This window comes from Sminthopsis crassicaudata, chromosome 4 (genome assembly GCF_048593235.1).
Source record: "Sminthopsis crassicaudata isolate SCR6 chromosome 4, ASM4859323v1, whole genome shotgun sequence".
NCBI classification, from domain to species: domain Eukaryota; kingdom Metazoa; phylum Chordata; class Mammalia; order Dasyuromorphia; family Dasyuridae; genus Sminthopsis; species Sminthopsis crassicaudata.
In genome coordinates, this window is record NC_133620.1 from 184,869,174 (window position 1) to 184,895,025 (window position 25,852).

General features: G+C 33.8%; 1 protein-coding gene across 3 annotated transcripts in view; it reads right to left on the minus strand.

Annotated features, from left to right (window-relative positions):
- Window positions 1-25,852, minus strand: part of DCBLD1 (discoidin, CUB and LCCL domain containing 1) — a 101,484-nt gene that overhangs the window by 33,440 nt on the left and 42,192 nt on the right. For all 3 annotated transcript variants that reach the window (XM_074310017.1, XM_074310018.1, XM_074310020.1), the window contains exons 3-5: window positions 4,917-5,051; window positions 2,863-2,914; window positions 1,147-1,219 (exon numbers count right to left, since the gene is read on the minus strand). In XM_074310017.1, coding sequence (XP_074166118.1) covers window positions 1,147-1,219; window positions 2,863-2,914; window positions 4,917-5,051 — 260 coding nt within the window. The remainder of the gene's footprint in view (window positions 1-1,146; window positions 1,220-2,862; window positions 2,915-4,916; window positions 5,052-25,852) is intronic.

The window sequence follows — 25,852 nt, forward strand, 5'->3', positions numbered from 1 at the left end:
AGATCACTGGAACTGGTTTGAATCATCTCATTGTTGAAGAGAGCCCCATCCAGAAGAATTGATCATTGTATAATCTTCTTGTTGCCATGTACAGTGATGTCCTGGTTCTGCTCATTTCACTCAACAATCAGTTCTTGTAAGTCTCTCAAGGTTTCTCTGAAATCATCCTGCTGATCATCTATTATAATATTCTATAACATTCATATACCACAACTTATTCAGTCATTCTCCAACTGATGGGCATCTACTCAGTTTCCAGTTTCTAGCCACTACAAAGAGTTGCTACAAACATATTTGCACATGTGGATCCTTTTCCCTCCTTTAAGATCTCTCTCTTTTTTTTTCCCCAGTAGAAACACTGTTGGATCAATATGCACAGTTTGAGAACTCTTTGGGCATAGTTCCAAATTGTTCTCCAGAATGGTCAGATCAGTTCACAACTCCACCAACAATGTATCAGTGTCCCAGTTTTCCCACATCCCCTCCAACATTCAGCATTATCTTAGCCAATCTGAGAAGTGTGTAGTATCTCAGAGTTGTCTTAATTTGCATTTCTCTGATCAATGTAATTTAAAACACTTTTCATATGACTAGAAATAATTTCAATTTCTTCATCTGAAAATTGTCTGTTCATATCCTTTGACCATTTATCAATTGGAGAATGGCTTGAATTCTTAAAAATTTGAGTCAAGTCTTTATATATTTTAGAAATGAGGCCTTTATCAGAACCCTTGAATGTAAAAATGTTTTCCCTAACTAGATCTCTTTGAAAAGAAAAAGATACATAAACAAACCCTGAAAAAAATTAGATTACATTTGGGTTTTGTATAAACCAGATTTGGAGAGGGAAAAGATTATATATATACACATATATAGATATATATAGATATAGATATATATATACACATATATAGATATATATATATACATATATAGATATATATAGATATAGATATAGATAGATAGATAGATAGATAGATAGAGATATAGATATAGATGTGTGTGTGTATGTCTGTGTGTGTGTATGTGATATTAAAGGTTTCCATCTCCTTTGACTATCTTGACTATATCTCATGTTGCTTTTAAGGAAACAATATCAAACAATCATTTTTTTTTCAAAGTATTTTTGTTATATTGATTACTTACATCACTGTATCCATCTTCCACATTCCCAGAGATAGTGCCTACTATGTCTCTGCAGCCAGCTGGACAAAATTTGCTGTAGTGAAAGGAGAAAGAGCTGGTTAAGATGAGGGAATGCAAATGCATCTTGCTTTAAGCAAACTTGATCTAGGAAAACCTTAATTTATACAAAACAAAAATCAGGATGTGATTCTTTGAAAAAGTATTCTCTGCTTTATGTAAGTATCGATAATTAGAAACCTTTTATAAATAATGAACTCATGTAATATCTTTAAAATATGATTCAATTTCATTAACTATTTGTTTACAGCCAACTTTTCAGAACACAATGGCATAACAATGTAGCTAAAATAATAGTTTTCAGGCAAACTTGGATTCTAGTTCCATTTTTGGCTTAGGCCCATCACTTCAATTTGTTGGGTCTCCATTTGCCTTCCATCTATAAAATGAAGTTTGACTAGAAGAGCTTCAATATCCCTTCCATCTTTAAAATCTTAATATTCTGATATGAAATGAGGAACTGTTATGAGCCTTATGAAACAGAAACTCTTGAAAAACAAAATATTAAAGTGAATTTCTATGAAATATATATATATATATATATATATATATATATATATTTCATTTTTTGCTAGTTTTTAAAGTCACAATTATTTGATGTACAGGGTATTTCCAAAAATTTAATGTAGTTTTAAGCTTTAGCAGTTTAAAACCTAATTTTAAGGCAAATGCAATTTGTGCTTGAATAGCTTGAAACTACACTGAGATTTTGGGGACAGATAACAATAGGAAACAGTCCAAAGAGATAACTAAAATAGCAGTTCCTCTACCTGTGTTTCCTTTAGGCTTTCTCCAGGCTATGTATACAATGATACTGGCCAAATAAACAAATTCCATAAACTTCCTACATTACCCCAATATGTTCACAGAACCAACTCAAGAAACAAAGATGCAAGAACTAAACCTAATCTGTGAACTTGAGGTTTATATTTATTTATTAATCTTTTCACATTTTTTGGCTGCTTCTTTATATTCTCACGTGAGTTTATGTCTACCTGTATTTAGGAAAGTTCTCTAAGAAAGAAGTATATATAAGAGGTTCTTGAATGAGGCAGATCTGTCTGAGAATTTTAGGTTCATATCAACAATTGTTTGGTGGTATTTTGACCCCCCTTATCTGCCTGCTCTGACTTTCATAGATTTCCAATTCCATTGGACACATTACACTTTTGTTATAGCTTGAATTATTCACCAGAACAGCACAATGGTCTAACTGTACCATTATCCCATGGACCTATTCCTTCTTTTAAGAGTAAGTAAAATGAACACTTACTGACCAAAGTATTCATTACCACTAAGTTTTCTTAAAAAGACCACATCTGGATTGGGCCAGAAGGGACACAGGAATATTTATAAACTTTGTACTAGTAACAATATGCCTACAGGAAACACTGCAGACTGGGAAATCACAACAAAATTGAAAGAATAAAGGGCATTGTAAAGATCACTTTAAATCTTTTCCAGGTCAATTCCTAGACCAAAGATTATCATCAGTACTATAAAGAGATTCCTTATTCCAGTTAGTGAGTGAATTTTGCTATATGATTTTGTTTTGGAAAGATCATTACAGTAGCACCTGGGATGGTTTTGAAAATAACCAAATACCAACTGAGACAAGATTGTGGCAATCTGAGGGCATTTGAAAACACCTATATTTACCTGTACTCATTCTTCGATGAATGGTTAGCACGAGATAAGCATGTTATTAAATCTGTCATAAGAAAAGAGAGACTCAATTAGATGACTGAACTGTGGTTAGGATTCACATACCTTTAATGTTTATAGTCTATGAAAAACAGATAAAGTTTCTAAATTTTTTGCATGTAAACTACTAATCTGAATTTTCTTCATTTAAAACAAAACAAAGGAACCCCTCCCCAAAGAAATATGCATCCCATTTTCCTTCCTCTCCATTTGTCCTATTCTTTGTAATGACTTTTCAGTTTTAATCTCCTGGGAATATACAGGATCTAGGTTGAATACAAAAACTGACATGCACTACATGTCTACAATGGTCAAGCTCTGTCCATGCAGTAAGGAAATAATTTAAGACACCAGCTGTGGTTCATGAAGGTTACCATAAATATTCCATATTGAGAATAATAATGCTCTATGTGCAATGTGACAATATGTGGTAAACCACTCTGTATGGGACAAGATGCTAAATATAAACAGGGGACAAGAAAGATCCAAAAGATGGAAATTTCTATGCTTTCCATTTCTGTGCTTTAGCTTCCTCAACAATAAAATAAGGGGACAGATACATTAGAAGTTCTTAATCTGGGATCCATAAACTTTAAAAAATAATTGATACTGCAATGGTGTTTCATAATTAGTTTCTCTATTAATCCTATGTTTTTTATTTTATGCAAGGAATAATCAGGTTTCACCAGATTGTCAGAGAGATCCATGATATAAAAAAACAACAACAAAAAAAGGTTAAGAAGCCTAGGTTAGATGATCTTTAAGATACTTTCCAGCTCTAAACCTAACACTTTTTCTACATATTTGTGTGTATTACTGATATGTTTGAGGTTCAGCACCAAATGATAGTATTTAATCATGGGAAAAATTCATATTGCCCATTATTTTTGGCAAAAGTTAGGTTTATTTAGGAGAAGTTACACATATACACATACACACACACACACACACATATATATTTTTCTTCCCATGTTTAACATATATTGGATTATTTGCCATCTAGGGGAGAAGAGGAGGGGAGAATTGGAACATAAAATTTTTCAAGGGTCAATGTTGAAAAATTATCCAAGTATATGTTTTAAAAATAAAAAGCTTTAATTTAAAAAAGGACAAGTTACAGATAAAATGAAGATATACAATAGATTAAGAATGGTTAATATGAAATAAAATTGGGAGAGCATTAGAGTTACCAAGGAAAGGAGTTTGGAAGAATTCATTAAAGGAATATGTCATGAAGTGAGAATACTCTATTGACTGGAAAACTAAATCCATAAAGGGCTTTAGTATCCTAAAAGAGGTAGTTAGCTACAAGAAGGAAAAAGATACTATGAGGCATATAGTGGGAGGGATAAAAAGAGAGATATTATGAAGCATGGAGAAAGCATGAGGAAAAAAAAAAAGAGACAGAATGCTGAGGGGGCATATCCAAAAGAGGTTCAGCAAGGATGGAGTGGACCATGGACAGATTTATAGGGGCCATTTAACCTTAGGGGTTTAAGGTAACTTAGATTTCTGAATAGACATAGCAAGGTGAAGCTACTCAAGACCTCCACAGAGGGTGGGACTCTAAGGTTAAGCAGAGCCCCATCAGTGCCCTTCCTTCTTTCCTCAGGGAGTAATTTGGTCAGTACTTCAGTCAGAGAAAGACCCCACCCAGTTAATTAGGACCTCACTATTACTAATATTAAACAGATGAAGAGCGTACAACATTTTTAAAACATGTACATACAACTTAAATCAATTTTCAGGATACTTCATTTTCTAGTTCTCTTTCTTTATCAAGTTTCAAAGTATGTTTCTTATCTAGGTACTTTAAAATAGTTCAGCTGGAATTCTTCTTTTTTATGTGAGCAGAATAATGAGGAAATGACTTCCCTGCTTTTTTTTTTTAATTTAATTTTTTATTTGCTTGGATTAAGATCCCAGTTACAGTGATGTATGAACAGATGAATATTTAGAAAGATAGTTAAGAGAATACAGGTTCACACCAACCATTTAGTCTGCCATACCTGGATGATCACTACTGGCATAGGACAACAAAAATCCACGTCCAGAAATGTGGGATGCACTCTGAAAGTGAACAGTCACTTCATTTGTATCCAGATTTAATATTTTGGGAATAGTCATGTTTCCACAATATGGACCTGAAAAAGAGAGCAAATTTTTTTTTTAAATTTCAAAATTTTCCTGAGTATGAATAATTGAGAGCATGATTAGGTGATTCAATGGATAGAGTGCCTAACTGAAATCAGGAAGATTCATCTTTCTGAATTCAAAGATGGCTTCAGACACTTACTATTTTGACACTTAGTAGTTTTGTATTCTTGGACAAGTTACTTAACCCTGTTTACCTCAGTTTCCTTATCTGTAAAATGAGTTGGAAAAGGAAATAGTAAACCAACCCAGTATCTTTGCCAAAAAAAACCACCCAAATGGGGCCATGAAAGGTTGACAGGACTTAAAAATAATTGAACAACAACAATAACAAATAATGAGTAGAAGATGAATTTTTCTTAAAAGTCAAATATATCCTTACTGAAAATTCCAATCAAAATCAATCCTATTTTATAATGGTATTAATGGTTGCCAGCTGCCTATTTATTCAAACAAGGCACCTGCCTTGGGAAAGACTTGGATGTTCCAATGAACTAAGAAAAAATGACTTCTGGAATATGTAAATAGGCTTAAATGTTAGAAATAGAAGGATCTTTAAGCCTGGTTCAAACCTTCATTTTACAAATGAGGAAACAAAAAGTCAAAACGAGAGGTGGCTTGATGGTGTTGAACACCTGGAATCTCTAGTACTAGGAATAGAGTCTGGAAGATTCGAGTTCAAATCTAGTCTTAGCTATATGACTGGACAAGGCCCTTTGCCTTAAATTTCTCAATTGTAAAATAGGGATAATATTGTAAAGCTATGTACTTGGCACAACAGGTATTTAATTCCTTTATTCTTTCCTTCCTTCCTTTTCTTCCCAAGTCTCCTGACTCCAGATCTACTGGAGTCTTTCTAAAATAACTTGTCACTATTCTTATTACATATAAAAAGAATATTAAGATGATTATTATACACCAATGAGACAACAGGCTTTTAAAAATAAGTTTTAATATTTTACTTTTCCAAATAAATGTAAAGATAGTTTTCAACATTCATTTTTCTAAAATGAAATATTTCAATTTTTTCTCTCTCCTTCCTCAAACTCTCTCCTCCCCAAGACAGCAAACAATTTGATATAGGTAAAATATGTGCAAGTCTTTTAAACATATTTTCATATTTGTCATGTTATGTAAGAAAAACCCGGGCCAAAAGGGGAAAAAACCCATGAAAAAGAAACAAACAAAAAAAGATGAAAATACTATGCTTCGATCCATATTCAGTTTCCATGTTCTCCCTCTGGATGTAATTGACATTTTCCATCGCAAATCTATTGGAATTTACTTTAATTATTACATTGTTGGAGAAGAGCCATATCCATCACAGTTGATCATCACATAATTTTGTTGTTACTGTGTACAATGTTCTCTCAATTCTGCTTACTTTACTTAGGATCAATTCATATAAGTCTTTCCAGGCTTTTCTAAAATTAGATTGCTCATAATTTCTTATAAGAATATTCCATTAAATTTATATTCCACCATTCTCCAACTCATGGGGATCTACTTAATTTCCAGTTCCCTGCCACTACAAAAAGGGCTACTACAAGCATTTTTACACATGTGGTTGGTTCCTTTTCCCTCTTCTACGACCTCTTTGAAATACAGACTGAATTGTCAGACTGATAGATCAAAAGTTATGCAGTTTTATAGCCCTTCGAATATAGTTCTAAATTGTTCTCCCTAATGGCTAGATCATTTCACAACCGCACCAACAATGTAGCTTTCCCACATCCTTCCTAACCTTCAACATTATCTTTTCATGTCACACCTTAGTAAATCTGAGAAGTGGGAAGAGGTACCTCAGAGTTGCCTTAATTTACATTTCCTTAATTAATAGTGATTTAGCGCATTTAAAAAATATGAGTATAAATGGCTTTGATTTCTTCATCTTAAATTTGTTCATATCCTTTTACCATTTATCAACTGGGGAATGACTTTTACTTTTATAAATTTGAGTCAGGTCTCTATATATTTTAGAAATGAGGTCTTTAACAGAAACAATGAATTTTTTTTTAAAGATTCTTACAGTCAGTATTTCTAACTGTAAGAAACTTTTCCAAAAATATAAATAATTTTTTTAAAAAGAAGATTTTTTTCCAGCTTTTTTTCTAATTTTATCTGCATTGCTTTTGTTCGTGCAAAGCCTTTTTAATTTAATGAATTCAAAATTATCCATAATGATTTTTCATAATGATTTTCATTTCCTTGGCCAAAAATTCTTCCTTTCTTCATGTAAAAAGAAAATTAGAGAATGAGAAAAACTCAAAAACGAAGGCAAGAAGCCACTATGAACACAATTTACCTAATCAGAATATGGTTATCTGACACCATTCTATAGCATCTCCTTAGTTTTCCTTAAATAGTACCTATCAATCAATCCACACTTATGAAGTACTTCTAATATTTTAAGCCCTGTGTCTGGAAGTACAAAAAAAAAAAAGATCTTACTTTACATTAGAAGAGGTAACATACACACACACACACACACACACACACACACACACACACACGCGCGCGCGCGCGCGTGTGTGTGTGAGAAAGGAGAAACATGGGAGTCGAAATACTTCTTGCAGCCCATTATTGCCACCATCACTGAATAACTTCTCTTTGAGATTCATTCATTAGAAATATATATCTATTTATCTAATATATATCTATTTATTCCCAGAACACTGTTGTTTAGTATCCATCTCACAGTCTTCCTCTCCACCCCAATCACTGCTCTCATAATGTGAGAACACAATATATATATAGAGAGAGTGATATTCCCACAAACACTCTAACGTTTTAGTTACTCCATCTACTTATGTCCCATGACCTCTTCCTCCACTACACTACCTATGGCAGTGAGAATGAAGCCCAATTAGTGAGAATGAAGTGTAGGCAACAACAGCTTCTTTCTTCCCTGTCAATATTTCAGCATATTTGGAAATATTCTAAAATTTAAATCTCTAACCTTTTCTTCAGAAACCCTCAAATTGGCAGTGAGGAGAAAGAGCTGATTCTGGCTGGGAGCCCAGCACAGGTTTGGTTTGATTTTTTTATCTGGCTTTCTATGTTACTTGATATTGCTACTAAGTTACATGACCATCCACAGACATTTTCTGAGTCTTTATGTGTATAGTTCAAGGCTGAAAGGAGAAACTATTCCATGAAAGCAGAGTTCTTTGTTTTACTCTAGAATGAGGGCCAAGTCTACAATTCTGGTAATTGCTGAGATTATTACAAAGCATACCTGCTAGACTATACACCCAAAATGAGAGAATAAAGAGATAAACCAGTATCTGAGAGGAGTATCGGTAGGGGGCTGGTTGGATTATCCCCAACTGCATATGAAGGCACTGACTCACGCTCACTTCTAAGAGCCAAAGAAATAGTTGAAGCTGGAAGAGTAAATGAAATTGCCAAGGGAGAGATACATAGAAAAGACAGAAAATTCTAGTTTAAGAATGAACTTGTCTGAAAGGGAACAGAAAGCAATAAATTATGTCATCAATATGTCTTTTCATTTAATTTCTCATCTAACAAAATGAGAGTTGGAGCTTTAACAACATTCTATTACCAAAAATGCTGTATGAATAGCTCTATCACTGAGCTGTGATACCTTCTATTTCATTCAATAAATACTTAAATGTTTATGATGTACAAGGCTCCATATAATGTAGTGTGGAGATAGCAAAAGATGAGATGTTGCTTTCATGATTTATAATTTAGTACAGTGGATGAGATAAATATACAAATTACTAGGGTGGGTGTTGGTGCTAGTAACTGTTTAACAAGAGATTCTCCAAAAAAATGGGGGAAAATATCTACAGAACACTTTTTAAAATTAAAGCTTTTTATTTACAAAACATATACATGGGTAATTTTTCAACATTGACCCTTGCAAAACTTTCTGTTCCAAATTTTTCCCTCCTTGCCCCCACCCCCCCTTCCCTAGATGGCAGGTAGTCCAATACATGTACAACATACTTTTTAATTTTATCTGCCATTATTAACATTTTCTCCATGACATTCTTAGAAGTCTAGCCAGATGTATTAAATAAACTGGCAGTTAGTAACATTCTTGTGTGCTGGTGCTACCACTGGGCTTATATCCCAAAGAAATACTAAAGAAGGGAAAGGGACCTATATGTGCCAAAATGTTTGTGGCAGCCCTTTTTTAGTGGCCAGAAACTGGAGAATGGTTGAGTAAATTATGGTATATGAATGTTATGGAATATTACTGTTCTGTAAGAAATGACCAACAAGAGGAATACAGAGAGGCTTGGAGAGACTTACATCAATTGATGCTGAGTGAAATGAGCAGAACCAGGAGATCATCATGCACTTCAACAATGATAGGATTCAAATCAGTTCCAAATGATCAGTGATGAACAGAACCAGCTACACCCAGAGAAGGAACACTAGGAAATGAGTGTAAACTGTTTGCATTTTTGTTTTTCTTCCCAGGTTATTCTTTACCTTCTGAATCCAATTCTTCCTGTGCAACAAGAAATTCATTTCTGCACACATATATTGTATCTAGGATACAATATACTATATTGTATAGTATTTGTATGCTATACAAATACTATAACATATTTAACATGTATGGGACTGCCTGTCACCTAGAGGAGGGGGTGGAGGGAAGGAGGGGAAAATTTGGAACAGAAGTGAGTGCAAGGGATAATGTAAAAAATTACCCATGCATATGTACTGTCAAAAAAAGTTGTAATTATAAAATTAATTTTAAAAAAAGAAAATTGAATGGAGACAGAAAAAAAAACATTATTGTGTGCTGGATGAATCTTATTAAAATGTAATTTGGAAATATTTAACAAAATAAATAAAAATATCATTAAATACAGCCAAAGTTAATTTGTGTTTTTTCTAAGTCAATATATGCCTGAAGGGATCCTTATGTATGGTTGAGTGGTGCTAACTCTATTTGAGTTTGACATTACTGCTCTAGATGTTCAAAAATACATTTGCCAAGGAATGTCCATACTTTCCCAAACCAGTATAAGCTAGATCTAGTACATTCCCTTAAATAAACACTACAAGAAAAATTCAGTCAAGTATAGAACTTTGGAGGATGAAAAAGTTACATTTGAATTTGGATGAGAAGGATTTGGGTGGAATTAAGACAAATTTCAGGAAGGAGGCAGCTGGGACTTGAAAGATCAGTAGTGGGATCAATGTCAAAATGTGATTGATTGTAAAATGACAGAGATGGGAAATTTTTGTTCAGGAGCAGTCAACAGATAAATCTGACAAGAGACAAGTACTTATGTAATTATCAGTAGGAGTTGTGGCTGGAAAGATCTGATTTCACAGAACTTTAGATGCCAGGCTAATGAGTTTGGACGTTATCCTATAGGTCAGGGCTTCTTAAACTTTTTCTACTCATGACCCTTTTTGCTAGAGAAATTTTATGCAATACTGGATATATAGGTATGTAAAATAGATATACTTATCAAACATTTATTGAAAATAAATCATAATTTTGTAATCCCTACATTCAGTTACATGACCCTTTTGGGGTCATGACCCACAGTTTAAGAAGCTTTGCTATAGGTAGTGGAGAGTTATAAGATTTCTGAATAGAAAAGTGATACCATCACAAATTTAAAAATCAAATATATAACACACAAACAGACATAGTATAAGCAGACAGACTTTTAAAGTTAGTTCTCCCCATCAACAAAACATGCACAATAATCATGAGGATATGGCTAACTAAACTATGAAGCCAAATGAAAACAAAACAAACAACAACCAGATATGAACCAGAGCCAGAATAAATCATAACTACATTTCTCCAGGGCCTCTTAACTTTATATAATGAAGTGGAATGTGCTTAAGTGTCAAACTCACCTAACCTAGCATCCTCCTTCTGTTATTTATTATCATTTTGGTGAAATCCACAGATAAAATTTAAATGCTTTCTGACTTCATCTTTTAAGATTAAATCTTTCCATATCTGTGCAATAAAAGATATGTTTATTTTTCTGTAATTTGAAGGTATTATAAAAGAAAGCAGATGGGAAAAACAGGAGAAAAAAGAGAATTATCACATTTAAAATACATAGTATATGTACTCTCTATGATTGTTACCCAAGACTTGTCATTAGCACTGTGCCGAAAGGGCTATAATACCCTTTGATCCAGAAATATCATTATGAGGTCTATATCCCAAAGATATCAAAAAAAAAAAAAAAAAAAAAAAAGAGGGAGGGGGAGAAGACCTGTTTGTACAAAAATACTTAATAGTAGTTCTTTTTTGTGATGGCAAAAAATTAGAAACTGAAAGATGTCCAATTGAGGAATGACTGAATGAGTTGTAGTACATGTTTGTAATGGAATGCCATTGTGCTATCAGAAATGATGGGCAGGGTTGTTTTAGAAAAACTTGAATTTGCATGAACTGCTGTAAAAAGAAGTAAACAGAACAGGAGAACATTGTACACAATAACAGCAATATTCTATGATGATCAACTATGAATGACAACTATTCTCAGTAATAAAATGATCCAAGACAATTCCAAAGCACTCATGATGAAAAATGCTATCCACCCCCAGAGAAAAAAATGATGGAATTTGGATGCAGATCAAAGCATATTACTTTTCACTTTATTTTTTTTTTTGGTAAGATTTTTTTTTGGTCTGTCTTATTTCACAACATGACTAATATGGAAATGTGTTTTACACGATTGCACATGCAGAAACTATATCAAATTGCTTATAGGTCTCAAGGGAAGTGTAAGAGAAGGAAATGAGAGAGAATTTGAAACTCAAAAATTTAAAAAACAAATGTTAAAAACTGTTTTTACATGCAATTGGGAAAAGATATAAGCATAGTAAGAAGACACTGATTATTAATTTTACAAAAACTTGGGTTAAAATATTGCCTTTGATATTCATTGACAAGTCATTAAACCTCTCTAGATAAGTTCCATCATCTGATGAGAGGGTCTATATTCCCTCAAGTCTCTAACTGTCACTGAATCTAAGATCCAATGATCCTAAGCATGGCAATAAAAAATCTAGACTATATCACATAAATGAGTCAGTAAAGAATCTTGCCCCCTCCCACTTAACACTATTTTATTTTTTCCAATTACATGTAAAAATAGTTTTCAACTATTCACTTTTATAAAATTTTTGAGTTCCAAATTTTTTTTCCTCCTTGCCTTCATTCCTTTCCTAGGACAGCAAACAATTTGATATTGGTTATACGTGTACAATCATATTAAACTTATTTCCACATTAGTCATGTTGTTAAAGAATCAGAACGAAGGGGAAAAATTATGAGAAAGAAAAAAAATGAAAATTACTTTGCATTCAGACTTCATAGTTCTTTCTCTGGATGTAGATATTTTCCATCACAAGGATTTTGGAATATCAGGTCACTGTATTACTAAAAACAGCCATAAATGATGCATAGTTGATCATCACATAATGCTGCTGTTAACTGTGTACAATATTCTCCTGGCTCTGCACACCTCATTCAGTATCATTTCCCATTTTTCTGAAATCTGCCTGTTCAGTATTTCTTATAGCACAATTATATTTTATTAGAATCCTATATCACAACTTGTCCCAAGTGATGGGCATCTCCTGAAGTTCCAATTCATTACCACCACAAAAGAAACTGCTATAATATTTTTTGTACATGTGGGTCCTTTTCCAATTTTTAAATTTTGGGGGGATACAGACCTAGTAGAGGTATTGCTGGTACAAAGGCTATGGGACGTTTTATAGCCCTTTGAGCATAGCTCCAAACTGCTCTTCAGAATGGTTGGATAAGTTTGCAACTCCACCAATAATGCATTAGTGTTCCAAATTTTTCCACATCTTCTCCAACATTTATCATTTTCCTTTTGTCAGTTAAGAGTCTTAAGCAGAAACCATAAGTCAGGAGATTAAGTCATTTTTTTTCTCCTAATTGACTTTAACAGAAACAAAAATAAAAGATCAACCCATTTTTCTGCCAGCCCACAGATGGGGCACTATCTATATGATCTTTCATTTAAATGTGGCATCCACAAGTATAATGCTTTTTTTATAAAATGAATATTTTTCTTCCCTCACTAATCTTTACCGGAGTCAAACAGTTACATCTACAGTATTATTTGAGCAACTACCATCAATCCCAACATTCCAGCTCTTTTGCAAAGTTCATTTGAAAACCGCAAGAAACCAGTGTTAGCAATGGCTTAATTAATGACTAATTTTCAGTTAGAATGCATCTGAACAATTGCCAGGATCATGTGAAATAAAGTAAATAAATATTAATCTTTATAGAATTTGAGAAGAAAACAGTGCTAATCAGCTTGCTAAATTAATGGGCGTTTGTGTGTGTGTGTGTGTGTGACTATAATCAAACTCCTCATTACTATGAAATTTTTTTCAGAAGAAATGCTTCCAAATAGCTTGCTGATTATGTAAATAATATTACATACATACACACACAGCTATTTGTATATTGATGCATGTGTGTTTACATATAGTTAAACTATTAGTCTTGGTTTTCTTCAAAATTCAGCTTAAGTCCTACCTTCTGCCACAAAACTTTACTGGTCCACCATCTTCCTTTCTGATATTACCTTTCAAATACTTTGTATATCTTGTGTGAACTTAATTATTTAAATTTTTCCCTTCCAGAAGAAGCTAGCTGATGCAGTGGATAAAGTACTGGCCCTGGAGTTAGGAAGATCCAAGTTTAAATCCAGTTCAGACACTTGTATAAACCCAAGCAAGTCAATAAATTTCTGAGTTTCCTTAATTGTAAAATGGGAATAACAATAAGTCACCTCTCAATGTTGTGAGGAGCAAATGAAAAAAAATATTTGTAAATCCTTTAGCACAGTAATAAGTACATAATAGGTACTTAATAAATACTTCTTCTTCCTTTCTTTCTGCCTTTCTAGTAGGATGAAAATCTTAGAGGGCAGATGTTAGTTTTGCCTCTCTGTATTCCTAGCAATTAACATTGTGTTTGGAAAATAGTAAATGCTTAATAATACTTGTTGACTTAACCTAATTTTGCATATTAACAGATTTCAGGGAAATCTAGCAGAGAACTCCCAATTGTAATTCACATGGTCCCATGTTTTAAAAGGGGTTCCTGGTCAGATTGGAGTGAGACCCTGACCTACCTCCTAATTCTGAGAATATTTAAGTCTGTGAACCATATTCTGGTAGAAGCCTCTCCAGGCTTTCTGAGACTGTACTCAAATACAGTAGAGTGAAATGTTCATGTACAGCTAATACCTAAAATGGGGCTTCAAGATTAGACTAATAAGACTTTGGGCATGTCTGTACATCTCATGAGGCTAGACTTGTTAAATTTCTTCATTTATAACTTCAAGTCAGCATGACAGCTAACCCAAGTCTTATTTCACAGGAGTGCATTCTTTTCCAATTAGCCAACAAGCTGGTTCACTCCTGTGTCTAGTCAACAGTTAGATCAGAACACCCAATGCTCTGATTGAAGGCAAGTGAGGAGTCCTGGGTCACTGGAAGGGGCAGGTGAGAAGTTCACTGGGAATGTTGTTCTAAGGGCCATTTTAGTATGAAGTCCAGGGCCTAGCACCCAATGAGCTAGCTACATAGCACAGTGACATAATGAGTTCCTAAAAGTGGGAGAGAAACCAGGGTTCAATGCCTCCCACTCATGTTTACTAGTCCCATGATCCTGGACAAATCACCATTTATTTGTGCCTCAATTTCTAATCTATCAAACTGAAAAAGTACTACTGGTAGTATCTACTATCAGAGTTGTCCTGAGGATCATATAACTATATAAAGAGACCATATCTATCTATCTATATTTACATATATATAGAGAGAGACCATATATATATATATGTGTGTGTGTGTGTGTGTGTGTGTATGAATTTATATAGAACCTGTTAATATGCAAAATTAGGTTAAGTCAACAAGTATTATCAAGCATTTACTATCTTCCAAACACAATGTTAATTGTTAGAAATACAAAGAGGCAAAACCAACATCTGCCCTCTAAGATTTTACATCCTACTAGAAAGGCAGAAAGAGAAGAAGTATTTATTAAGTACCTATTACTGTGCTAAGGGACTCAAAATATTTTTTAATTTACTCCTCACAACTATATAGATATATATAGAGACAATATATATCTATATGGATATATGTGTGTATAGATATAGATATAGATATATAGAGAGAAACCATATATATATATGTATATATATATATACACACATGAATATAGATATATAGAGAAAGAGACCATATATATCTATGTGAATATATATCTACATGGGTATAGATATATGTACACACGTATGCACAGTTGCTGTTTGCAAAGCATGTATGTGTATACATATAGTATGTATACAAGAAGTGGGAGAAATATTTCCAGGATATTAGGGAAGACAAATGCAGTTTATACCAGTTCCAGTCCAGAACCTTCAGTTATCCAAAAGAGAACCTCAAACCAGACAGTAACATTACTGATATCCCAGCTCCAGCAGCTGCTGGGGGATAGCAAGGGGGTACAATATAAGAAATAGGGAAATACCTTTTTCCAAAAGTATACAAAAAGTAAGTGCAGGACAATGTCTTGAGCATCTTTCAAATGTCCAAATGAGATAATATGATTCAGAGGACAAAACCTAGTACTTCATTTTATTCTCTTCAAAGAAGTTTTTCAATGCCTTCTGAGGGCTCATGGCCATACTTGATGGATTAAAAACTTCCATATCTTCATTAAATAATGGTTAATATCACCAATGTCTGATACATATAAGGCATGTACTAAATGTTTGTTGATTGATTGGTTATTGGCTCAAACCCTGTAGCTTAAACTCTGAATCCCGGGGTAGTGTTTAGGCCTCTGGATTTGTAGGTTTCAATCCATTAAGGACAGTAAATCAGGCAGCCTCAGTGACCATGTTGATAGTTTAAGAAGCTCTGAGCTATTTGCCTTCTGAGGATGCCTTTCATATCTTACAGTCATGGAATCAGAAACAAACTGAACCTAAAAGATCAACTCCTCCAAATAAATAAATAGAGGCGGCTAAAAAGTTAATTTTCCTAATGTTGTACAGGTAGTGAAGTAACAGGTGGACTTATTCCAGACCACCTGTTGTTTGGAAGATGTTTTTCAGTTAAAAAAAAAAAAACTCTCACAATCCACAGTGAACAAGAATATGCAGCGTGAGTGTAGGGGGTTGGAGGACCTACTTTCAAATGCTGCTTTGGTCACACACTACTCCTGCAACCTTAGCCAAATCACTTAACCTCCCTGGATTTCAGGCTTTTCATTTGTAAAATATAAGCATTAATTGGATGGTGTCTGAGGTTCCTTCTAACTCTGGATCTATGTCCCTTACAATACAGAGTTTGGGCACTTGAATGAAAAAAATGCCCAGTTGATAGAAATTCACTCAAGTCTCCAACTTCCTGCTATAGAAGATAATTCTGTTCTATAACAGATCTTCCCCAAGTGCATTTCCCACCCCACCTCCCATCTTCCCTATATAAATCATCCCAACTTTGTCAGGACCAGGTGCTATTGAGTCACAATCAAACCACACAGAGTTTGAGCTGTAACTTCCCTTTGGCAAGATCACTGAGTTTAGAAAGTAGCTCTCAAAAATTAATAGATTATGGCACTCCATTGTAGAGAGAACTACCAGAAACAGTAGTTCTTTTTCTTCTTCTTTTTTTTTTTTACTTTATTATTATAGCTTTTTATTTAAAAAACATATGCATGGGTAATTTTTCAAAACTAACCCTTGCAAAACCTTCTGTTCCAAATTTTCCCCTCCTTCCCCTTACTCCCCCTCTCCTAGATGGCAGGTAGTCAGTCCAATACATGTTAAATATGTTAAAATATATGTTAAATCCAATATATGTATATATATTTATACAGTTATCTTGCTGCACAAGAAAAATCAGATCTAGAAAAAAAAACCTGAGAAGGAAAGCAAAAATGCAAGCAGACAATAACAGAAGAGTGAAAATGTTATGCTGTGATTCATTTCCCATAGTCCTCTCTCTGGATGTAGATGACTCTTCATTATTGAACAATTGGAACTGGTTTGAATCATCTCATTATTGAAGAGAGCCATGTCCATCAGAATTAATCATCATATTATGTTGTTGAAGTATATAATGATCTTCTGGTTCTGCTCATTTCACTCAGCATCAGTTCATATAAGTCTCTCCAGGCCTCTCTGAAATAATCCTGTTGGTCATTTCTTACAGAACAATAATATTCCATAATATTCATATACCACAATTTATTCAGCCAATCTCAGATTGATGGGCATCCATGTAGTTTCCAGTTTTTGGCCACCATAAAGAGGGCTGCCACAAACATTCTTGCACATACAGGTCCCTTTCCTTTCTTTAAGATCTCTTTGGGATATAAGCCCTGTAGTAATACTGCTGGGTCAAAGGGTATATACAGTTTGATAACTTTTTGGAAGCTCTTTTTCTTAAAAAATTAGAGATATGTCAATTTCATTCTAATAACAAGTATAGATTTTCAAGATGTCAGAATTTTATACAGCACTGAAGTCAGTCAGTTATTAGTATTTATTTAGCATTTATGGTGACTCTGTAACATTATTTGTAGGAAAAGAAAAAGGCAAATGGTTCACAGTCTAGAACTCCTTCAGAAGGGTTTTAGATAAATTATTAGTTTTTTGGAAGTTTTTCCAGAAATAGGCATTTCACTTTTCTTGGATGAATGACCTACTCAAGGCCCTCAAGAATATTGTGAATGGGGCCAGAAATATAACTTGGACACCCATTCTTCTGCTCATTTGTCCACAAGGATAGGAGCCAGAACTTTCTAGCGAAAAATCTGTGCGTGCAAAAAAAAATGACATAAATGAAACTGTATGTAGATATGAATATATCTTTAGATGGATAAATCTATATCTATCTATTCATTCAATTATGTAGCAACTGGATGAAGCAGTAGGGAGAATGTCAGGACTTGAGTCAAGAAAACTCTTCTTCCTAAATTCAGATCTGGCCTCAAATATAAGCTGTGTGATCCTGAACAAGACCTAATTGAGTCAGTTTCCTCATCTGTGAAACAAATTTGAGAAAGAAATGGCAAACCATTCCAATATCTTTCCCAAGAAAATCCTAAATGGATTACAAAGACCTAGATACAATGAAAAATTACTAAACTACATAAATACAAAAATATAAATAAGTGATAATAACAATAAACAAGTGATAATAAGCTAACGTTTATATGGCCAGGTACTGTGCTAACTCTTTATAATTATTATTTTATTTGATCCTCACAACAATCCTGGGAAGTAGAAGCTACCATTATCATACCAATTATATATATATGGAAAGTAAGGCAGGCTTTCTGGGTTCACAGCTAGTCAGTGTCAGAGATCAGATTTTAACTCAGGTTTTCTTGACTCCAAGTCCAGTGTGCTATCCACTGAGCCAAGTTGCCACAGTACATAAATATTAAGTTTCATGTATGTTATATGTGTGTTATAAAATACACACACATATATGTTATGCATGTGTATCTATTTGTCTTCAGAAGAACTGTGGCAAGCAGTTTGCAAAAAGAGCTAAAACTGCAAAGGACAGTCAACTCGGATCCTGCCCACTGGTTCTTCAGCACAAGTCAAGAGGAAGAGCTGATAGGTATTTGTCTCTGAATAGCAACGAAAGTGAATTGTGACAGTTTGTCCACAATTATCAAGTCCACTTGCTTTTCTTACCTTTTATCTTAAAAAAAGAGAAATTTTAACATAAAAAAAAGCATCTTTCATGTTATGTCACAAAACCAAGATACATCAAGTATCTAAGGATATGTGTTTAGCCAGATCTCAATTAGGCAGCCTCATCAGTGCTGGGATCCTGCTAAAGACACAGCTTTCCATTTGGTCAAAGGTTCTTAATTTCCTTGAGGCATAGACTCCCTTTTACTGTTTGCAGAAGCTTATAGACCCCTTTTATTTTCAAATGAATAAATTAAAATATTTGGGGCCACAAAGGAAAGAAATTATACTGAAATAAATTATTAAAATATTATTAAACTGAAGAATGGTTTTTCTTCCTGGAAACACATTTATGTTAATAGCAGCCAGGTGTACAGTCTAAAAATACTTGATTCAGCCCCCTTTGAAAAGCAACTAAATATCAGACTGTTCATATCCTCTGTATCAGTCTTTTACACTAAAGAGATGAAAGAAAGAGGAAAAGGACCCATATATACAAAAATATTTATAGCAATTCTTTTTACATTGGCAAAGAGTTGGAAATTAAGGGGGTGGGTACCCATCAACTGGGGAATGACTGGACAAGTTATGACATATGGATGTGATAAGAGTACTACTGTGCTGCATGAAATGATGAAGTAGAAACTTGGAAAGACATATGAATCAATGCAGAATGAAGTGAGCAGAGCCAAGAAAACAATTTTTTTACAATAACAATATTGTAAAGACTTTGAAAATCTTAGGAAATCTGATCCATCTGTTGATCAACCATTCCTGAGGACTTATAATGAAATAGGTCATCTATAATGAAATAGGAGATGGACTCAAGAGGACAGAAGGAGACATAAGATTTTTTTTTTTGACCTGGCCAATGCAGAAATTTGTTTTACTTGACTATGCATGTTTGTAAAAGGATTTTTTCCCTTGCTTTTTTAATTAATGCGTGTGTGTGTGTGTGTGTGTGTGTGTGTGTGTGTGTGTGTGTGTACAAAAAGCAGGTGGGAGGGAGAGAAAGTAAATCTGTTTTTAAAAATTAGTTTAGAAAAGGATGAAAATAACTTAAGATTATTTCTTTCCCTCTCCCCCCTTCCTCTTCTTGGCACCCATCCTTCTTGTCAAAAAGGAGAAACTTTTAAATTTATATAAGGAGTAGAAGCTTTAGTAGCTACATTACCAAACTCCCATGGGCCACTACATTGAAAAGAAAGGGAGCAGGAGAGAAAAAAGAGGGAAAGGGAAAATTGCCTAATACATCTTTTTTTCTCACCAGTCATCTCTCCCCATAATTTCAAAAGCTCCTAGTCTACTCTCCGTGATTTTATATTCTATTGAGGGGATACAATATATACATTTTTGGTTAACACAAAACAGATATAAAAAGTCAAATAGTTTTAAAAAGAGAGCACTAGAAACTGTGGAATGAGGAAAGATCTGGTATTGCAAGTATGACATAGGCTTTGGAAAAGCTAGTCACTAGGTAGCTCAGTGGAGTGAGTGCTGGGCCTGGAATTTTCCCGAGTTCAAATCTGGCCTCAGACATGACTCTGGGAAAGTCACTTAACCCTGTTTGCCTCAGTTTCCTTATCTGTAAAATGAGCTCAAGAAGGAAATGGAAAACCACTTCAGTAACTTTTGCAAAAAACAAAACAAAACAAAAACAAAAGCAAACAAACCAAAAAACCAAATGGGGTCATGAAGAGCTTAATGTGACTGAACAACATCAAAAAGCATTTCTACAAAGTGGAAGATGAAGATAGAATATATTCTCAAGTTAGCAGATCATTTGTTCAAAAGCACAATGGCAGGAATTTTGTATAAGAAAATAAATTTGTGAGATTAAGAGTCAAGATGGCAGAGTAAAGGCAGGGACTAATCTGAGCTACCACCTTAAACCTTTCAAAATACCTTTCAATAATTACTCTAAGCAAATTCTAGAGTAGCAGAAACCACAAAAAGATGCACTGAAACAGTTTTCCAGCCCAAAACAATTTAGAAAGGTCTGTTATACCCCAGTGACAGCGGAGTGCAGTTCAGCACAGGCTGTGACACTGCAGACCAGACTCCAGCAAACCAGGAGAGGGCTTTCAGAAGGAAATTTACAGGAGTCCCTTAACTGGCACCAGGAGCAGAACTTTGTTGCACTGGATCTGGATTGCAGTTGTGGTTCTTAGTCCCAGGGTAAATAAAGGCTGATTGCAGACTAGTGCACAACACAGGAGAGTTTTAAACAGACCTGTTCCTAGATCATACTCCTGTTGGAAGAGCCAAAAACTCACAGATCCCCAGAATTACCTCTGAAAATGGCAGCACAAAAAAGATCTAAAGCTTTGGATAGTACTGCTCCCTCCACTCTGTAAGCAAGGCCCCATTTCTGAATAGAATTGAAAGTCAAGAAATAGGCTGGAAAATGAAAAGAAAAATGAGAAAAAGAAGAAAAATATCCTAACTGTAGCAAGCTACTGTGGTGATAAGGAAGATCAAGTCACAAGCTCAGAAGAAGACAAAGTCAAAACTTCTGCATCCAAAGAAAATAAGAATTGGCCCCAGGTGATGGAAGAGATCAAAAAGGATTTTTAAAATCAAGTAAAAGAGGTAAAGAAAAAATTGGGAAGAGACATGAGAGTGAGACAATAAGACATGAAAGAAAAGTAAAAAAAACTTCATAAAGGAGGCACACAAAATACTAAAGAAAAAAACACCTTAAAAAAACAAAATAGGCCAAGTGGTAATGGAGGAACAAAAATCCAATGAAGAGAAGACAACCTTGAGAAGCAGAATTGGTCAGATGGGAAAAAAAAGATAAAAAAAGACTCACTGAAGAAAATAACTTTTTAAAAAAATTAGAACTGGCCAAATGGAAAAAGATGTACAAAGATCTACTGAAGAAAATAATTCCTTAAAAATTAGAATTGGGCAAGCTTAAGTGAGTGACTGTAAAAACAATCAAAAGATTGAAAAAAGTAACAGAAGAAATGTGAAATATCTAAATGGGAAAAAAAGTGACCTAAAAAATAGATCCAGGAGAGATAATTTAAAAACCACTGGGCTACCTAAAAGCCAGATCAAAAAAAAAAAAAAAAGGGGGGGGGGGCTAGACTTCATCTTTCAAAAAATTATCCAGGAAAATTCCTTGATATTCTAGAACAGAGGGTAAAATGGAAATTTTTTTAAATCTCCTGAAAGAGTTCCCAAAATGAAAACTACCCAGGAATAATAGTTCAATTCCAGAGCTCCCAGATCAAGGGGGAAATACTGCAAGCAGCCAAAAAAAAACACAATTCAAATATCATGGAAGCACAGCCAGAATAATACAAGATTTCACAGTTTTTACATTATAGGATCAAAGGACTTGGAATATGATATTCTGCAGGGCAAAAGCTAGGAGTACAACTAAGAATCATTTATCCAGAAAAACTGAATATAATCCTTCAAGAAGAAAATAGAAATTCAATGAAATAGAGGACTTTCAAAAGTATTCCTGATAAGAAGACCAGAACTGAATAGAAAATTTGACTTTCAAATACAAAAATCAAAAGTATTGTAAAAGTGAACAGAAAGAGAAATCATAAGAGATTCAATAAGGGGGAAAATGACACTCGTAATTCCTAAAAACTTTCTCATTCTTAGGGCAGTTAAATGCCTATACATAGGCAGAAAGCACAAGTGTGAGCTGAAAGTGATAATATGATTGTCTTTAAAAAAAAATAGAGGGGTAAAAGAGAAGAATGCACTGGAAGAAGGGGAAAGAGAGAGGTAGAATGGGGTGAATTATCTGATATAAAAGGAGTTCAAAAAAGATTTTACACTGAAGAGAGAAATAAATAAGAGAAGGGAAGGAGACAAAGTAATTAAAACTATTTACAGTAATAAAGAATTCTAAATTACTACTGATTAGAAAAGTACAAGAATTCAATGAATTGTGGAGCCTAAAAATATACCACTCTGTGACCAATTGTTGATAAGCCTGAATGTAGGCTAGGCTGAAAGACATATAGTCTATATACAGATGAGTCCTTGAAGCCCTGTGTGATTGGTAATAGCTTTCAATTTGCATTCTCCTGGCTTTTGAGTATCCAGAATTCTATACCATGATGGGATACTATAGTGAGGATTTTAGTGTTTTTTCCTTAACTTCTTTATAAAAAGAAAAAAATATGGACACATCTTTGGCTTGTAACAGGAGTTGTAAACTGGAGTTATTTTATTCAAGTATAAATGTGAGTTCAGAACAAATTTATCTATCTTATTCGTTTCAGATTAGGTGATAGAGCATCAAAGTGATTAATGAATAAGAAGGTCCAAATTACAAATTTCTGTACCATTTTGTAGTAAAGAATAAAATACAAACAGTTTGAAGAAAGTGTTGTGTTTATGTGGAGAGAGGAATGGGGTATGGGTGTGGGTGTGAATGAGTATATAGGTTGGAATTAAATTAGCATGCCTAGCATCAGAGCTTTTAAAAAAATATTTCTCATGAGATTTTCAAATGACACATTGTAAAAATGACTTCAAAGATCCATTTTCTGAAATAAAATTAAACTAGATTCTGTGCAAAAAAGAAAAGAAAGGAAAAGAAAAATGCAAAGTAAAACCATTCTGAGCCACCACCACACAACTGTCAAGATTGGCTAACATGACAGAAAAGAAAAATGATAAAATTTGGAGAGAAAATGGGAAAATTAAAACAATAATGCACTGTTGATGAAATTGTATATTAATTCAAATGTTCTGGAGGGTTATTTTGAACTATACCCAAAGGGCTATAAAACCATGCATATACTCTGATCAAGCAATATCACTACCAGACCTATGTTCCAAAGAGATCAAAAACAAAAAGGAAAAGTACCTATGTGTACAATATTTATAGCACCTCTTTTAGTGGTAGCAAAGAATTGGAAATTGAGGGAATGTATATTAATTGGGGAATTTCTGAACAAGTTGTGACATATGATTGTGATGAAATACTAGTGTGCTTTAAGAAATGACACGCAGTGCATTTTGTTTTCTTATTCATTCACTTTTTTTTCTTTTGATCTGGTTTTTCTTGTGCAGCAAGAGAATTGAATACATATGTTGATACATATTAGATTTAACATATATTTTAACATGTTTGAATTGCTTGCCATCTAGGGAAGGGGATGGGGAAAAGGAGAAAATCTAAAACCCAAGGCTATGCAATGGTCAATGTTGTCATATTATCTGTGCATGTTTTGAAAAGAAAAAGCTTTATTAAAAAAAAAAGAAAGAAAGAAAAGAAATGACAAGCAGGATGCTCTCAGAAAAAAACCTGTAAAGACTTACATCAACTAAAGAAAATTAACTAGTATGTCCCTTGAGACAATGCATGAAGTATAGAAAGAAAGATGAAATAAATCTACAAAGAAAAGTAAAAGCTGTATTGTAAAGATCTTAAAAAGTTAGGCTGAAAAACAACTGTTTGGTCATGTATACATATATTGTATTTAATTTATATTTTTAATTTATATTATTGTATTTAATTTAATTTTATATTTGACATGTATTGGTCAACCTGCCATCTGGGGGGGAGGGGAAAAATTGGAACAAGAGGTTTGTCAATTGTCAATGTTGTAAAATTACCTATGCATATATCTGGTAAATAAAAATTATTAATAAAAAGAAAAGAAAAAAAAAGTTAGGCTGAGAGTATATTTTATCCTAGAAGTAATGAAAGCTACAAAGATTTCTTTGTAGAATGACATGGCCAGAACTAGGCTTTAGAAGCATCAATTTGGCATCTGTGGAAAATGGAATGGAGGGGGGGAAATATCAAAAGACTAATGCAATCAGTGCATTAATACAGAGAAAACATAAGGGTTTGAATTAGGGGGTAGAAGTGTGAGCAGAAAGGAGGCAGATGTGAGAAATGTGTGGCGGTAATAGAACATGGCCACTGATAGGACATGGAGAGAGAAAACAGTTAAAGGACTCCAATGTTGCAAACTTGTATGATTAGAAAAATGGGGATATTTTCAATAGGAATCCCAAACAGAAGGCTAGAGAAAAAGAGGGTCTGGAAGAAAACATTATCTGGATCCAAATCCTGCCTCTTACTAGTTGTGTAACCTAAGCAAGTCATTAAATCTCCTTGGGACTTGGTTTCCTGAAACATAAAATGAGAGGATTTGATTAGATGGTCTCCATGGTCCCTTCAAGATCTAAGTCTATGAAACAATGAGGTCAAGTAGGGTTAGACAGGTGTTTAGACTTGCATGGAAATTTAAACACCATCGACTTATTGTTTCTAAGAAAAAAAATTCTCTCCTTTTAAGCCAACCTTTTTAACAAATAAACTTTTGGTACATAGCCCACTTTAAAGGTAGTGACCACCTATACTATTTATCCATACTAATCCCTTTCCCTCCCCAAACTACAGGACACAATTGTTAGACTTAGTCTTAGGGTACTCATTAAATTATCATTAAGCAAACCTTTCATTTGCATCAAAAATTTTAGCAGTATTTACTACTACTATTCCCATTCCTATTGTCTATTTTGCAAAGTAAAAATCAAGAATTCCTCCATTTTTGAAGCACAGACAGGGATTTAAAATGGAAAAATATAGGTGGGAGGGATAAAAAGCATAGAAAATTAATGGGAAACGCTACTGGCTGTCAGTTTCAAAAGTGTGCAAATAATTTAGCAGAATGTGAGTTAATTTGTTAGTAATATAATTAGGATACCAACATAAATTAATTTTCTTTCTATCATTGTCCATCTTTCCTCCTTGTTCATTTACAATGAAATGTTTTAAACTTTAAAGCATATTTCTATCTTTATAAATGTCTCAAAATTATTCTGGCCAAAATGTTTGCCTGAAAGGCAAGGCCAACTAGCTTCAATAGCTGATCAAACAATGATCAAGATATCTAATAAAAATCTAGAGTGACTTCTTATACTTCTGTTCTGCATAAAACATCAGCCACTAACTACTGACAAGAGAAAATAATCTTATTCTCTACTTTTCTCTCCTTTCCCTACTGGGGCAAAGGCAGCCCCAATTCTGAGTAACTTTGAAGTATATCAGAGAC